Source organism: Choloepus didactylus, chromosome 7 (assembly GCF_015220235.1).
Source record: "Choloepus didactylus isolate mChoDid1 chromosome 7, mChoDid1.pri, whole genome shotgun sequence".
Classification (NCBI taxonomy): domain Eukaryota; kingdom Metazoa; phylum Chordata; class Mammalia; order Pilosa; family Megalonychidae; genus Choloepus; species Choloepus didactylus.
This window is the reverse complement of record NC_051313.1, coordinates 58881529-58899209: the sequence shown is the minus strand read 5'-3', so window position 1 is coordinate 58899209 and position 17681 is coordinate 58881529. Positions and strand designations below refer to the sequence as shown.

Here is a 17681-nt window from a genome sequence, read left to right as displayed (position 1 = left end):
AAATTTAACCAAGGATGTAAAGGACATGTACACAGAAAACTGCAAAACATTTGCTAAAAGAAATCAAAGAAGACCTAAATAAATGGAAGGACATTCATTTCATGTTCATGGATTGGAAAGACTGTTATTAAGATGCCAATTCAACCCAAATTGATATACAGATTCAACACAATCCTAATCAAACTTCCAAAAGCCTACTTTGCAGAAATGGGTAAATCACTCATCAAATTTATTTAGTTAAGTAAGGAGCACAGAATAGTCAAAAATATTTTGAGAAAGAACAAAGTTGGAGGACCCTCACATCTATGGTCAATTGATTTTTGACAAAGCTGCCAAATCCACACAACTGGGACAGAACAGTCTCTTCAGCAAATGGTGCTGGCAGAACTGGATATCCATATCCAGAAGAATGAAAGAGGACCCTTATTTCACACCTTATACAAAAATTAACTCTAAGTGTTTCTAAGACTTAAATGTAAGAGCCAGGACCATAAAACTCCTAGAAGAAAATATAGGCTAGCATCTTCAAGATCTTCTGGTAGGTGGTCATTTCTAGATTTTTCATCCATATCACAAGCAACCAAAAAATGAAATAGATAAATGGAATCTCCTCAAAATTAAATAATTTTGTGCTTCAAAGGACTTTGTCAAGAAAGTGAAAAGGCAGTCTACTCAATGAATGAAAATATTTGGAAACCACATATCCAATATAGGCTTAATATCCAGATTATATATGGAAATTCTACAACTCAACAATAAAAAGACAAACAACCCAAAGAATGGGCAAAAGACTTGAATAGACACTTTTCCTAAGAAGAAAAACACATGGCTAAAAAGCACATGAAAAGATGCTCAGCATCACTAGCTATTAGGGAATTGCAAATAAAACCCACAATGAGATATCATTTTACACATACTAGAATAGTCAATATTAAAAAAGAGAAAACTACCAGTGTTGAAGAGGATGTGGTGAAACAGGAACACTTATTCACTGCTGGTGGGAATACAAAATGGTGCAGCTGCCTTGGAAGACAGTTTGGCGGTTCCTTAGAAAGCTATGTATAGAATTGCCATGTGATCTGGCAATCCCACTAGGTATTAGCTAAGAAGAACTGGAAGTAGGAACTTGAACAGATATTTGCACACTGATGTTTACAGTGGCATTATTCACAATTGCCAGAAGACGGAAACAACCCAAGTGTCCATCAACTGATGAATGTGTAAACACAATATGATATATACATATGATGGAATAATATTCAGCTATAAGAAGGAACGAAGTCCTGATGCATGAGACAACATGGATGAACCTTGAGGACATTATATTGAATAAAATAAGCCAGACAGAAAAGTACAAATATTGTATGGTCTCACTAATATGAACTAATTATAATGAGCAAACTCCTGGAGTTAATATCTAGGGTATGGGTTGCCAGAAGATAGAATGAGGGTAGAGAATGGGGAGCTGATGCTTTATTTGTGCAGCACTTTTAAGGTTAATTGTAAATGTCTGGAAATGGATAGAGGTGATTGTGGCACATTTTTGCATGTGTCAGTAACAATACTGAATTATGGGTGTGATTGTGGTTGAAAGAGGAGGTTTATGGTTGTATATTCACTAGAAGAAAAGGTAGAGGTTAAAACATGGGACTGTAAAACCTGTTGTGGATGATGACTGTGGTTAATGTTCTTCTTGAACTAGAACAAATGCACATCACTATTATTAGGTGTTACTAATAGGATGGTATATGGGAAAATACAAATAATGGAAACTATGGATTATGGTTAATAATAATATTGTAATATTCTTTCATCAATTGCAGCAAAGGTACCATACAAATGCTAAGTGTCAATAATAGGGGAGTATAGGGGGTATGGGGTTTTTCTTTCTGGAGCAATGAAAATATTCTCAAATTGATTGTGGTGATGAATATACAACTCTGTGATTATACTACCAGCCAGACTGCATTCTTTGGATGGATTGTACGGTGTATGAATAAAACTTACAAAAAAAAAAAAAAAAAAGAGTAACAGTGTGTTTGAAGTCTTAGTGTGCCCTCATGGCAACAGAGTACACATTTAGTAAGTACTGCCGTTTCCTTTTATTAATTTGCAAAGATATTCCCATTGTGATTGCATTATAAAATATTACTATAAAGCATCATCACTGATGATAGAGACTAAATTGTCACATGAAATTAAAATTTAAATAACCCAATCAACAATAAATCATTTGAACATTTCATCTCAGAAAATTAAAAAGAAAAGTAAAGATAAGCTTCTAAAGCAAAATAAAATATAACCTTCTTTTCCTATACCTCTGCAAATAATTCTTTAATTCATGTAACTGCTCCCCCTACATCTCTGTAAGCATGGCATCATTATCTTTATTAAAGGGGAGAAATACTTTGTAGGCTTCTGTTATATTCATGAAATTTAAATTTAAAAAGAGAAAGTGATTCCTCAAAATGTAAAGCAAAGTAAAATTGATAGAAACCACGGTTTTATAGTTCTATAAAAATTTCTTTGTAATGAGCCACTACCTATAGGTTTCAGTAATAATGTACATTAATTATAAAGCCCTTTTTTCTTTAAATAGTGTAACACCTACGTCTTGATTTGACATGTCCCAATAAGGTCTTTCTCCATAAGACATAACTTCCCACATGACTATTCCATAACTCCATACATCACTGGCTGATGTGAATTTCCGGTATTGGATGGCTTCTGGTGCTGTCCACCTTACTGGAATTTTTCCACCCTGTTATAAAAAGAAATTGATATTTTGATATGTCTAATAACTTATAAATATATAACATTTATGGCAATATCATAAAGCTATAGCGTAACATTTGTACATTAGATTGGCAATTCAGCATCAGGTCTATCAATTTTAAATCTCTATTAGAGAATTTAAAGTTACTAATATGTTTTGTAAAATCTCATTAGACATTTTCATTTTTAAGGCAACTCAATTTAATGAGTCCTATGGGATTCAAGGCAAGCACCTAGTCAAAACACAATGGTAAATTAGGTAAAGTACTAGTAAAGTTGAATGAAATATGGGGTATTTAAAAAATCCTTACATATTTTCCTTTTCTCTGATCTCACAAAAGTTATAAAAATTAGCATAGTTAATACTCCTTTTTAATTTGTGTTTAAAATGTGATTATATTTTTCTGTGGCAATTATGAGTGTTAGTAACTGGGTGTTTTTCTATGTGACTGTATACTATTTATATGAAAATTTCATTGTAAGTATGTTACTAACGCAACATTACTTCCCCTGTAGCCTACATGTAGTTGTAAAAACAATGACTCTTTTACAGCAACTCCAAAAAGAGATCAATTTGCCACTCTTCCCCTGTTTAGTTGTGTATTATTGAGGCCTACTTTCTTGGTAGGAAAATTTCAGGAAAATGAAAAGAAACCATAATTGACTTTTTCTTACAGTAGTTGTATAGACAGCTTCTGGATCATCCTCTATAACCCGGGACAGGCCGAAATCTGATACTTTACAAACAAGATTGCTGTTGACAAGAATATTGCGAGCTGCAAGGTCCCTGTGAACATATCCCATATCAGCCAAATATCTCATTCCAGCAGCAATTCCTCTCAGCATTCCTACTAACTGAATGACTGTAAATTGCCCATCATGTTTCTGCAGGAAGACAAAAATAAAATGGTTAACTGTACTTTGAAAGGGTCAAAATCACCATAAAAAAATGTCTGCACACTGGTCTTTTACTATTATCTAACAAGAATTATTAATTAATTTTCTATATGAAATAAACACTTACGAAAGAACATAACAAGTGCTGATTTAACTAAGAGCCAAATAATATAAAATATAAAATGTAACTAATAATCATGTGAGATTATTCAAATCTAAAAGTCCACGCTAATGGATAAGTCAGTTTAGGTATGAAATATCAAAAAAAAATGCTATCCCTACAGCTAAATATGTTCCCCACATGGCAAAAAATAATCTAAAACCATATAAGGGAATTAATACACATAAATTAGGATTTTTTTTCTCTAAATGGAAAAAAAAGGAAGGGGAAAACAGACAGGGAGGAAGTATTTGGGAAAGCTGTAGGGAAACTAAGTAGAAAGTTATTATAGACACTGAATTTGTTCTCATTTTTTCCTCTTTTGTTTGTTTTGCTATTGATGGGAACATTAATTGCAACAAAGACTTTCTAAAACAGACGCAATAGCAACTGGAATTAGAATTGTTAGCAACTGGAGTGGATGACATATATTTCTAACCCAGTACTATTTTTAAACAACAAATTTCTCTAATTAAATTATAAACATGTTGCTTAAAAAACCTTGGTTTGAATTGATGAACTTCCTAGGTGATGTTTTCCTTCAGAAAGCTGATACTTTACGTATAACATAATGATGCAGGAACATAAATTTCTCTAAATCCTGATTGCTCATAAACATGGTTTGAATGCATCATTCTAGATTTAGTAAGAGAACTCTGAATGTTCTACTATTCTTTAGATTATTTCCTCTTTGCTACTTGGAAAAACAATGACATATATGTATTCATATATAGACTCTGGTATTACCTATATGTATGCTTATATATTTATAATTTATTATTTACAAAAAAGTCACATACCATGAATTTTAAAAATAAATTAATAATTCTACATTTTATGCCCTGTGTTTACATTGTAATATAATAGAAATGGTTCTATCGAGCAAAGCTGGGATCACAGAGACAATGTTGAATGGTTTCCTCACATTTGTTAACTTTTCCATATTACCTCTGTATTTCATTTAAGACTTTTTTTCACTGACTTCTTCACACTGAAAAAGTAAAACAGTACCCTAAAGCATGTGTTCAAATTACAAGGATTCAGGCAGTCTCTGTACTCACCTTCATGTTAATGGAAACCATTTTTTTTTAAAAACTGCACTGTATCACCTAAAGTCAAGAAAGATTCTAGTTTAAACCTGTCTAGGGCTCTAATTTTTAATCTGATTTTCAAGTAACTATTTTCTGCCCTGTGGAAGTTTGCAATGGTAACATTTTCTACTGCAAAAAAAAAAAAAATAAATAAAATAAAGTTCAGAAAGCTATATTGGTATCATACATTGCATTTTAGAAAGTTGTATAATTTTGGTACTCACCCTGAGAAATGCATCTAGGGCTCCATTTTCCATGAATTCTATTACAATCATGACTGGTTTCCCTAAAATTGCAAAAAAAAAAAAAAAGAGAAATGTTTCAGAAGTTGTCATCTAAACTTCAGTGGTATTCCCTCTCTCATCCCAATGAAATACCTGATGCTCTTTGGAAAGACTGAAAGGATGAGAGGAATGTTGCTAATGTTTCTTGAGCTGCTCTTAATCTCAAAAATTCATTAAATATCTACAGTCATGATTACTAAAATTAAATGGTACAAATTAAAGTCGGTGTGCTCTTCTGACTTCTACTTTGTGAACAAAACTCAGAGAAAAATGACACTTTATATAAAATGTTAAAACTGCATTCACTTTTATGGATTTTGAAGCTAAATGACAATATTTATGAGTCTCTCCATTTATCTATCAGAAATATTTTTCAACACCTAATCCTGAATGTATTATTAGTGATTTTTTTTTTTTTCTGGGTAGCATAAAAGAGGAATTGTTTAATTATATGTACACTGAGGAAAAAAACCCATTCATTTAGCATACGCAACATGTTCATAATTTGATTTTGTGATTATGTATGACACTGCTTTCTGTCATTCAGTCCCTTTGCTAAATGAAAGATATAATCTATATATACCTCTTGTAACAACCCCTTCCAAATGGACAACATTTGGGTGGTCAAATTGCCCCATGATGCTTGCTTCACATAAAAAGTCTCTCCTCTGTTTTTCTGTGTAACCAACTTTCAGGGTTTTTATGGCTACTGGAACATCTCTTTTCCCTGGAAGTTTTAGACGACCACTGCAGACTTCTCCAAATTCTCCTGAAGTAAGAGATCAAGTAGGAGTATTTTAATTTCAGACGTATGTTTGCTATCAAAGTAAAGGCATTGAATTTTTTATGACCCCTTGAGAAAAGCAAAATATTTTTCTAAATACTTTGCAAAGCTCTCTAAGTGATACTGAAAATATCCCTTTAGATGGGTGATTCTATGACCCAGACACAACGAAGTTGTTTATGAAAAGAATGGTGTAGATGAAATTAAAACTTGAAGACGCATTTTAGCCTACTCATTAAAGTTAAGTTTTCTAAACTATCTGTAACACATGCTATTTTCTAATTGGAATAATAAAAATTCTTTCAGCATTTAACATTTATATTAAAATTGGAGGTATAATAAACACTGCTTACCACAGCATAAGGACACATTAGCAAATTTTAAACATTGCTATTGCTTTTTTGGTTTGAAAAGCAAATATTTCTCAAAGATTTAAAAGTATGGAACTCATATGCACTCTATCTGCTAGAGTCAAGGGACTGGATCCAAAACTGTATAATTATTCTGAAAATATATTATACACATAGAAAGTAATATTTTCTTTAAATAATTCATAAATATTCATTTACTACATAGAATTAAGCTGTGCAATAGTGAACAAATACCCAAAGATATGACAAAAAAAGATAAAGATGTGAAAGCTTTGCAGGAAGATGGTAAGCCAAGTAAGGGGAAATGTATATATCTCACAAAATTCAGGGACATTTTAAAAAAAATACCAAGTTATTTATTTACAACAGGCCAGATCTATTATGAAATAGCTTATAATAGAACTGTATCTTTAAAATCCAACAGAAAACAAACTAAATAGACACAAATTCTCTCTGCCACATCTGCTTTTTCACTTTTTTCTTAAGATTTCATAAACAAGTACAGCCTCATTGATTCCAACAATTCAGGTAAATGCAAAAGTTCTATACTTGAGGTATAATTATTTGCCTGTCATTATGATGTATGACTTTCGATCTTGACTAAATGGAACAGCTGAACAAGGAAGCTACAGCAGCCTTACCTGCACCAATCACACGTTCAATTTTAATACAGGAGGCATCTAGCTCCTTGGCGAATTGATGGACAGCTCTATTTGGGTCCTCATAGGTTTCAGGGTCAATGTAGGTTTTGGTGCCTGGAAATTTAACTGTAATGATGTAAGAAAGCATGACTGTGATGAAGCAAAGCACTTATTGTGCAGTCAGCCCAGGAATTTCATTATGCAGAGTGCTCCTTGGAACAGTGAACTTGCTTCCACATCACCTGATTCACAGTAGTTTTAACAGACTACTTCAGCGTGCTGGCGCATAGGTATTATCTGCAAGCTTCTATAGGTAACATGGGATCCAGCTCATAGGATGCTAACTGAATTGCTTGTCCAGTAAATCAACAAAAAACACCCACCAAAATTCTCTGACATGCCTCTTATCAGACTGAAGGTTTAATTAAATCTACTGTATCATGGCATGGTTCAAGCCATATTGAGGCTTGTAATGGACTTGGAAACACATTTGTAAATCTATCAGTCAGTCAATCAATCAAATTAATACACTGGGAAAAGAAGACATTTCATTTACAGGTAGCCTACTATACTGACAGCAATATCAAAAACATTTAGACATCTTACTTATTTTTTTGATTTATTTTTTAAAGACCAACCGCCGATGACATATACATAAATTTAATACAAATGTGAGGGATTGTTATCACAGAATCAAAGAGATATCTACTAAAGACACAGTTTCATCTTCAACTTGAAGGGCAGTAGAGGCCAGATGTACATGGTGCAGAGGAAAGTTAGAAAATTCACAATATTCTTGGGATCTGCTAACCAAATATGACAGTGATTTGAAAGAGGAATGGTTTATATGAACTTTCAGTTATAAGGCTCTGGAAGATCTTAACTGCTACAAGGAGGTAGCCAATATGCCTCACAAAAGGTATTTAATTCAAACAACACAGAATCATCTTAAAAGTTATAATTTTCTTAAAATGCACCCAGAAGCATGCAGGTAACAGATAATGCTATGTCAACTTTAAATCAAATTCAATTACAATCATGTATTCCAAATCTAATCATTTGATTAAAGACAAAGATAAGATAGATAGGCATATATTTGGTTATATTAATGCAATAAAAAAATTACACTATATCCTCAAAAAAACTTTATTGTTTATAACAAAGCCACCAAACAATCTTTTCATTAAATCTTACTATTTGGAAAACAATGTATTTCTTTAGGTATTACACTGCAGCCTAACTGTGCTTATGTCATCACATCAAATTAAAATTATATTTTAAAAATAAACACATAACAAACAAAAAGAAGCAGAATGTATAAAGGAAAATGGGATTAAAAAATCTTGATTTATTCTGCTGTAGTTGTTTATCCAAAACTGATTGTCTTAAACAATTATTGTTGCAGTTTATAAAACTGACAGATGCTCATTTGTTACTAAAGCTGAACATGAAAAAAAAAAAAAACACAAGGAGAAAAGAGAGAGGGGATAGAAAGAGAAAAGAGAGAAGTAGGAGTTTAGGAAAGAGGGGGGAAAGAGAAAAAGAGAGAAGGGAAGAAAACAATAGGTTAACCTCCTAGATTGGCAGGCAGATGGAGAATGAGCCATCTTCTCCCTTTTTATCCTCTCTTGCTTTCATCGTATTTTAGTTTTGGTTTGTGATAAGGAAACTAGGTTGGAGGTAACCTTTTGCATCTCAAATGGGTCTCTGATGGTCCTTTATTCAAGCTGTCATAAAACATTTTGACAGGTCAGAGCTATTTTGGCATAAAATCATGAAATACTGCCCAGCCTGGACTCAAAAACATTGTTAGAAGAAATGGTAGGAGGAAACAAAATGTAAATTGGAATTGCTTCACTCAACTCCTCCATTGTGTTTATATCTTTAAATGCAGCACTTGGAGCCATGGAGAGTTGAGGGCGCATGATACAAATGACTGGACATTCTATTAAAGTTACATGCTCTAAAAGCTAGTTAAATGGTTGCTTTCAAGTTTCTGCACAAATTCAATCTGGTGTCTTAGCACCTAGGAAAATTGTATACTAAAGGAATAAAACAACACCAACTTGTAAATTGCTGGTGACCATAGTGCTGTAATTTACATACTTTAGATATAGTCATAAAATAATATAAAATGTCTGGTTCCCACCAAATGACAAGAAAATATATCCTTGCAAAAATGGTGATTCAAAAATACCAAAGAATTACCAATATTGGATGTATAAGTGTACTTTATTTTTTTATTATTGATTTTAAACTTGGATGCTATAAAGTAAGAAAATATTGATGTAATTTCTGAATATTGTGGTTTGTTGCTTATCACAATTTGAATATGAGTTTTTTTGTGTGTTTTAATATCTCATTTACATTTTCATGAAAGTTTAAAATATTTTATAACCACCATAGATATTTTACTTTGGAGATGAAAATTGTTTACATATAGTAGGCTTATCATGTCTATGTTAATGAGTACATGCAGGTATATTTTTCTAATTGCAAACTAGATGTCAAATATGAAGTGAATGGCATCAAAATATTAAAATTGAGTGATGACACTTAAGCATAAGACTATGCAAAAAGTTTTGGGCAAGCCATGTTTCAATTTACCTTCTGCATTAACCTGCAAGTTAAAAGCTTATAAACTAAGATGCTCTTGATACTTTAGGGATGTCTCAGATATATTGAATAATGGAAAGAAAAGTAACATACATATTATTAAATGACTGTGCTATCAAATTATTCACATATAGATAGGATCAGAGATTGCAGGAACTATGGTCTTATGTTACTCTTCTATTTACATTTAACACCGGATATAAAATGTGAGGCATTCAAGTTTTGATTCTTTCCTTCCTATCTGGGGAGAAGTGAGAAATATTCTTTCCTGTCATGAAAGTTAGAAAAAAAATGTAACCTCCACTTCTTCTGTATATCATCTAGCTATTAACTGCCTATGGTGCTTTCATCACAGAGGCTTAGTCACGGGAAAAATCACTGCTGAATTAGTAAAAGGAAGCTCCAACAAATAGGGAGCATATCAGATCATCATGGGAGGGTGGCAGAAATCACATGTATTCATAGTTATAACCAGGGAAGGATCCAAGTTTCATAAGGCTTGAATGTTATACAATTCAGGATACCCTCTTTAAGAAAAAGAATACCCAAATATAACACAAACTTGCTAGAGCCTCTACCAGAGCCTTGGAAGAGGTCTGTGCAAGTGAGAGTCCCTGAAGCTTAGACTTCACGAGCTTTATGATAAAGTCACCTCTGGTCACACCATTTACTCTAATTCATAGTGTTCCATATAGCCTTCCCATCTTCAATGTTGGGATTCTATAGAAATTCTTGTTCAATTTGGACATGCATTATGGAAAACTTTTTCTACTTTGAAAACTAAAATCAAAATAACTGTTGGTTCACTAAACAAAAACACTCTGAAGAAACTAAGGAACAATGACAAGAGCATTCACAACTGTGTCTTTAAATCACATATTTTCATGATTTTTTTTTTAAATCATGAGGAAATTCTAAAATGGATTCTACATTCTTGATTGAAGCTTAGATATTTTTTATGCCTTTAGGATTGACAGAGAATTTGATTTAAAAAAAAGGCAATAAAGGGATTTATGGGAAATTCACCCATCCATCAGAAAATTTAATTAAGATTGTGGCTATTAGGAAAAAGTATAACTTAAAATTGTTTTCAAATTTTCAAGTATTAAAAATCGGATAACGGTTTTATGTGAGAATATCATTAATGATCCCAACTGAAATCATGTGATTGTTAGTTTTTCATTATCCTCCATAAACTAATGTTAACTATTACTCACATAATTTTCATTTTCACCTGCCATCCACCTTACAACAAGAATAAGATTTATGCAAAAGGGCAGTTGCTTTCTTTAGGTCCCTAAGTTCTCTTCTGGATATAATTTCTAAAATAAACTTTTCAGAATTACTTAACCCAAATGAATAAAAAATATGAGAATTGAATCCCATAATTATAATGTTTATGTCCTATGAAGTATTAATCCATAATAGACAATTCATAGCAGCTAAAGAGAAAAAGGCTCTTTAGCTCATTAATGGTTGCTTCACTTATTGAATGAAACCAATGGCCTGCCCTTATAACCTGAAATAATGTTCCTTATCTAGAACACTGGCACATGCAACATGTAATGGATTATTATTAGAAAGGTATGAAAAACTTGGGCAAAGGATGCAAAAGGAAAAACTATGACATAGGAGCAGCTTGATATTCTGCAGCTATATTAAAATTCCTTTGAAAGATTAAATTTCTGAATATATTTTAATTCATATCACATAATTTTCATTCTAAACATCTTGTTCCAAATGCTTTAAAGCAACATTTTAGCGTATAATTTTACTTCAAGCATGATGCATTAGGAATTTGTTCATGCCAATACGAACAACCAAATTTCTATAGTAATTGGGGTAGATAATACTCAAGAAGAGCCAAACACTTACAATGAAAGTAAAGTTCTTCATCCCCTTCTTGGTCAGCTTTGCTATAACCACAGTGCCTGGAAAAAAAAAAAATTTGTGACAATCTCAATCAGTGATCTTAATTTATATATTTAAAATTCAGCACCATGTACTTTAGTTACCTAACAACATGATAGTTATAGCATAAACAAAACTTCCTGTCAATAGTTATTAACTCATTTAATAATAAAAATAAAAGCTCTTTATAAAAAATTGCCCAGAAAACAAAATGTTTCCGTGAGACAAGGTAAAAGGAACATATTTTGTGGGTTTAGATTTATCAATGAATGAGTATTTTGCTCATAATTTTTTTACTAAAAATAGATTTTAATTGGTTTCCATAGACTTATATTAATAACTAAAAGAATAAATATTTCCCCAGATATCCTCTATATTTATTAGGAAAACAAAACAAAAAAGACTGAATTCTGAAAATAACCAATAAAAATTCATCCACTAGAATTTACAATATTCACTCTTGAACTAAGGTTGGTGATCCAGCTAGTACTATATTTTGGTCCTAGGTGAATGACAATTTATTGACCTTTAATGTTTAATATCAGTCAAAGAATGTTGCATTTACTATTTAAAATTTTATCATACTAAATTAATAAGTAATAGACTGACAAAGTTCCGAAAAGTAATAATTGTAATCTCAAAGATTAGAACAACTTTGTGTTCTACCTTCTTCCAATGATGAATCCAAAGACCATGAACACCAAAATGATGGTCCCCGCCACAGCAACCACGGCGATGATAATGACAGGATTCTGTTCACTGGAGACAGCTGTAGCTGCAAACAGAGGAAAGAGGCTCAGAAATACAACACCACGCAAGCGTTTGAGAGGTGAAGCAAAATCTTATAAACAAGAGATTTCTATTTAGTTCACCTCTAATTTAAACAGGGTAACAGTGTAAATTTAATGCAATTTATATTGTGTGTATTTTAAAGATGTGATACAGACAATACTACTTCATTCATTTTATATTTCTTAGCAATAAAAGAAACCTATTAAATGGGTATACCCCTGTTTATTTGTTAGTACTTAGTTATGAATCAAGAGATAGAGATCTTTGACCTGGAATTGTTATTAAATCCCTGGTTTTTTTTTTTTTTTTGCTCAGCAAACCATTTGATCCTTCCAGGCCTTTTTTTTTTCTGTTATGTAGAATAGGAACCACAAAAACATACCATGTGTATTTTTCAAAGTTCCTTAATATACATGAGATGCTTTATCTGTCATTTTATCAACACAAAATTAAAAGCATCATATAACCATAGCAAAGCGTCATGAATTTATAACCCATAATTCAAGAAGATGAGCAGAATTATTCATGTTAATTTCTACAAAGTATACATTAGGCATATTTGATAGTTGAAGACTGCAGAGGAGCTAATCTATTTACGAAAGAGCAAACATTCTGAAATACTTTTAAAAACATTTAAGCCTTATCTAATTGTAGACCTTTCCTGTACAATACTAACTGGTTCTTCTTTGCTCATTAAGGCAAGCCCAACTAGACCTTCATGAGATTCATTTTGGGAAAAGATAAATGTTTGCTTGTCATTTAAAGTAGCCTGATTCAGATTCTTCATCAAACTACACGGTCTCATCCATTTTTCCAAATTAGTGGGTGTTTTGTGTATATGGTAACTCACAGTTGTCATATATTCTCTAGAGTATTATATTTTCAGTGCCAATAAAGACTTCATAAAATAACCAAATGCATGTGAAGCAAGGAAAATGTACATTCCAATAAAAGATTGAATTGCAAACATCATATAATATATAATGACAGACCTAAGATGGCGACCAGGTGAGACAGAGAAAAAAACACCTCCATGGAAAACACTAGATAAAAAACCAGAAAGGACCCAGAACACCACTTCCAGAGTAGCACCAGCCGGACAAGTTCTGCTAAAGCCACAGGGAACGTGCGTTTGGCGAAACCAGGAGTCTGCATTCTGAAACGAGTGAGTGAGTAGGCTGAATCCCTCGGCCATGCTGCGGTGGGAGGAAATGGTGGGTTGGCGTTTTTTTTTTTTTATAAAAAAGAAGCCCAGGAACAGCTGCAGATAAGATGGGAGTGGTCTGGACTAACACCTCGGTGTCTGGGGTGGAGGATACCCCTTCCCACATCCACTGCTGATTGTCTCAGGTCCAGGGGAGCAAAGGGGAGATGCATGACTTGCAGCCGGCTCCCCAGCGGGCGGGCCTACTCCTGCCCGGGGCTGAGCCAAGAAACCCAGCCTGACAGGGAGTCTTTCCCACAGCACTGCTCACATGACACAGTATCGGCCGTGGACAGTGGCCTTGAATACACCCACGGCTGATTGTCCCAGAGCTGGGAGAGTGGAGCTGTGCGGAAAGGGGGAAGTTAACGCTTCCCATTCAACCATCTTTGAAGTGGCCTGGGAACGCCCCTACATAGCCCGGCGGCCAAGGGCTTCCCTGGAGGCCAGCGCTCACTTGTGACGTGGCACGGCCCTCCTCCCCTCAGCAGAGGGTCCTGGAAAAGCACAGCAGGCAGGGGGGAACTACTCGGAAATCCCAGAGAACCTACGCCAATACCAAGGACTTTTGTGTCAGCGGCACAGAACAGCCTTAAATCTCCGGGAACACCTGGGAGGTTGATTGTCAAACCTGCCCTTCCTCCCTAACCGCTCAGGCACACGCCCCTCATTGAGGGCAGACAGCACCAACAACACACCCAAATTAAGTGCACCAATTGGACCCCAAAAGAATCAGATCCTCACATAACACAAAGTTGGGGAGAACTGACTTGAGGGGAAGAAGTGACTCACGGATGCCATCTGCTGGGTAGTTAGAGAAAGTGTATGTCACCAAACTGCAATTCTAACAAATTAAAGATCAAGTAAAGCAAATGCCAAGAGGACAAAAACAACAGAAAATCTTAAAGCATATGATAAAACCAGACAACATGAAGAACCCGAACCCAAACACTCAAATCAAAACATCCGAAGACACACAGTTCCTGGCAGAATTAATCAAAGAACTACAGACAGGCAATGACAGCATGGCACGGGATATAAAAGACTTGAAGAAGAGCATGGCACAGAATATAAAAGACATAAAGAAGACCCTAGAAGAGTATAAAGAAGATATTGTAAGAGTAAATAAAAAAATAGAAGATCTTATGGAAATTAAAGAAACTGTAGGCCAAATTAAAAAGACTCTGGATACTCATAATACAAGATTAGAGGAAGTTGAACAACAACTCAGCCTCCTCAAGGAGCACAGAACAGAAAATGAAATAACAAAAGAAAGAATGGGGAAAAAATTGAAAAAATCGAAATGGATCTCAGGGATATGACAGATAAAATAAAACATCCAAATTTAAGACTAACTGGTGTCCCAGAAGGGGAAGAGAAGGGTAAAGGTCTAGGAAGAGTATTCAAAAAAATTGTTGGGGAAAACTTCCCAAACCTTCTACACAATATAAATACACAAAACATAAATGCCCAGCGAACTCCAAATAGAATAAATTCAAACAAACCCACTCCAAGACATATTCTGATCAGACTGTCAAATACTGAAGAGAAGGAGCAAGTTCTGAAAGCAGCAAGAGAAAAGCAATTCACCACATACAAAGGAAACAACACAAGACTAAGTAATGACTACTCAGCGGCCACCATGGAGGCGAGAAGGCAGTGGCATCACATATTTAAAATTCTGAGGGAGAAAAATTTCCAACCAAGAATACTTTATCCAGCAAAACTCTCCTTCAAATTTGAGGGGGAGCTTAAATTTTTCACAAACAAATGCTGAGAGAGTTTGCTAATAAAAGACCTGCCCTACTTCAGACACTAAAGCAAGCCCTACCAACAGAGAAACAAAGAAATGAGAGAGAGATATGGAGACTTTTAACAGACATATATAGCATATTACATCCAGGTCACTGGGACACACGTTCTTCACTAGTGATCACGGATCTTTCTCCAGAATGGACTGTATGCGGGGACATAAAAACAAGCCTCAATAAAATAAAAAATATAAAAATGAATTTGTTCAAAGCACATTCTCTGACCACAATGGAATACAAATAGAAGTCAATAACCATCAGAGACTTGGAGAATTCACAAACACCTGAAGGACAAAAATGAGGGGGAGATGAAAACATTCCCGGACAATCAAAAGCTGAGGAACTTCATCACCAGTAGATCAGTCCTAAGCAGGCTGAAAGGAAGGGACACTAAACAATTGACTGAAAACCACATGAAGAAATAAAGATTTCCAGTAAAGATCACATGGAACATATAAAGACCAATACTACTGTATTGTTGATTTATAACTCCACTATTTACTTCCTACAGGATCTAAAATAGATAAACTGTAATGATGAATCAGTGGTTTTGGACTCAATGTAAAATATGTAATTCTTGACAAGAACTACATAAAGGTGGGGGAATGGAGGAGTACAGGAACACAGTTTACGTGTCCTATTGAAGTTAAGTTGGTATCAAGAAAAACAAGATTATTATAGATTTAAGAGGTTAAATTTAAGCCCCATGTTAAACACAAAGAAAGTATCAGAGAATATGACCAAAGAGATGAAAAGTAGAGTAGGGGTTCCAAGAAGTGGGGGAAGGGGCAATGGGGAGTTAAGAAATGAGAGTAGGGTTTTTGTTTGGGGTGAAGGGAAACTTCTAGAAATGGATGGTTGGAAGGTGATAGCATTGCAACATTCTAAATGTGATTAATCCCACTAAGGGAATGCTAGGGAGGGGTGGAATAGGAAGATTTAGGCTACATATATCTTTCCACAACTGAAAAAAAAAAAATAAGACAGTCTAAATAGATGACAATTAAATACCAAGGATGATCTTGGATGGGATCTGAGGTTGGAGGAGAGGAGGCTCAAAGGGACACAGATGGGACACAAGAAAAAAAAAAAAAAAGGAATATAGAATGTAAGCTTTATATCAATGTTGAATTTCTTGAACTTCTTAGCTGTGTTTAATGAGACTGCATAAAATAATGTTCTTGTTCATGGGAAAGGTATATGTGAATTATATTGTTTGTTCAAAGATATGTGCAGCTTGCTCTCATATGTTCAGAGGACAGAGCAATAGATGATGGGTGTTAGGGAGGGAGGGAGGGGGGGAAGAAAGAGACAGTGGTGTGACAGGATCTTAAAGGTGATGGATCGGGATATTGGGGGAGGGGGGGTCAGGGTATGATGGAGTCCCATGTATGGGGTTTGTACTGTTTTTACAACTGTTCATGTAAGATTGAACTTATTTCAAAATAAGATTTATTATTAAAAAAAAATATATATATATATATATAAAATGACAAACTAATACACATTTCTTACTACTGAAAAATCAACAGCTGCAATCTTTGACTAAAGGCAGGATGGAAAATACTGCTCCTTCTCGGTAATGGCAAGGGACTAGGTCTCTAGAGTAGTAAATCATACACAGGCAGAGTACGTCTTGCCACAATAGGCAGCATAAAGTTTCTTTCTGATTGCTTTTTCTTTTATCTACTTCTGCCCCTTTTGACAAATTCTCTAATTTTGTGTATGCTAACAATAGATGATTCTTGTTTAAAAATATTCCAAATAGTAAAAATAGTTCTGGTCTAAGAGAAAATTTCTAATACCTAATAACAAAGGTATTATATGGATTCCCTAATTCAGCACCCACTGATTTGCTCCCTGAGGGAACTACACAAGGATATAAAAAAATAGAAGAAAAATAAAACAAAAATTAAAACAAGCTTTAATTTCTGAATTACAGCCTATTATCATACCATAAAAAAGATGACTTTTTAACCTATTTTTATTTGTTTGGTTTGATTTAGTTTTTTTATTTTTGTTTTCTTTAATCTTTTCATATCTATCAAGGGAAGAAAAACAATGGAGCAGTTCTGTTCATGGGGAAGGAAAAATTATACACATATGGGTAGAAATTATTTCCATTCAATCAATGTGCCCCATGGGCCCAATTCTTTGCTTGTCTTAGGCTCAGTTCTTCCCTTGGCTTCAGAAACAGAACTTCAGTAAGAAAACTGAATGCAGGTGAATGACGAATTATAATTTATGAATGTTTGTTTATGTGCTTCTATATATAGTTAGAAGTGAGACGGATGGAAAAAGATCTCTTAGCATCTATTCCTTTTGAGATATTCAGATGCACATT

General features: G+C 34.0%; 1 protein-coding gene across 1 annotated transcript in view; it reads right to left on the bottom strand.

The window, feature by feature from the left end:
- The window catches only part of LOC119540577 (ephrin type-A receptor 7-like), a 238844-nt gene that overhangs the window by 57809 nt on the left and 163354 nt on the right, over nucleotides 1–17681 (bottom strand). The window contains 7 exon segments of the mRNA XM_037844647.1: nucleotides 2612–2761; nucleotides 3451–3660; nucleotides 5148–5209; nucleotides 5791–5976; nucleotides 7004–7129; nucleotides 11495–11550; nucleotides 12197–12305. Of these exon segments, the coding sequence (XP_037700575.1) occupies nucleotides 2612–2761; nucleotides 3451–3660; nucleotides 5148–5209; nucleotides 5791–5976; nucleotides 7004–7129; nucleotides 11495–11550; nucleotides 12197–12305 (899 nt within the window).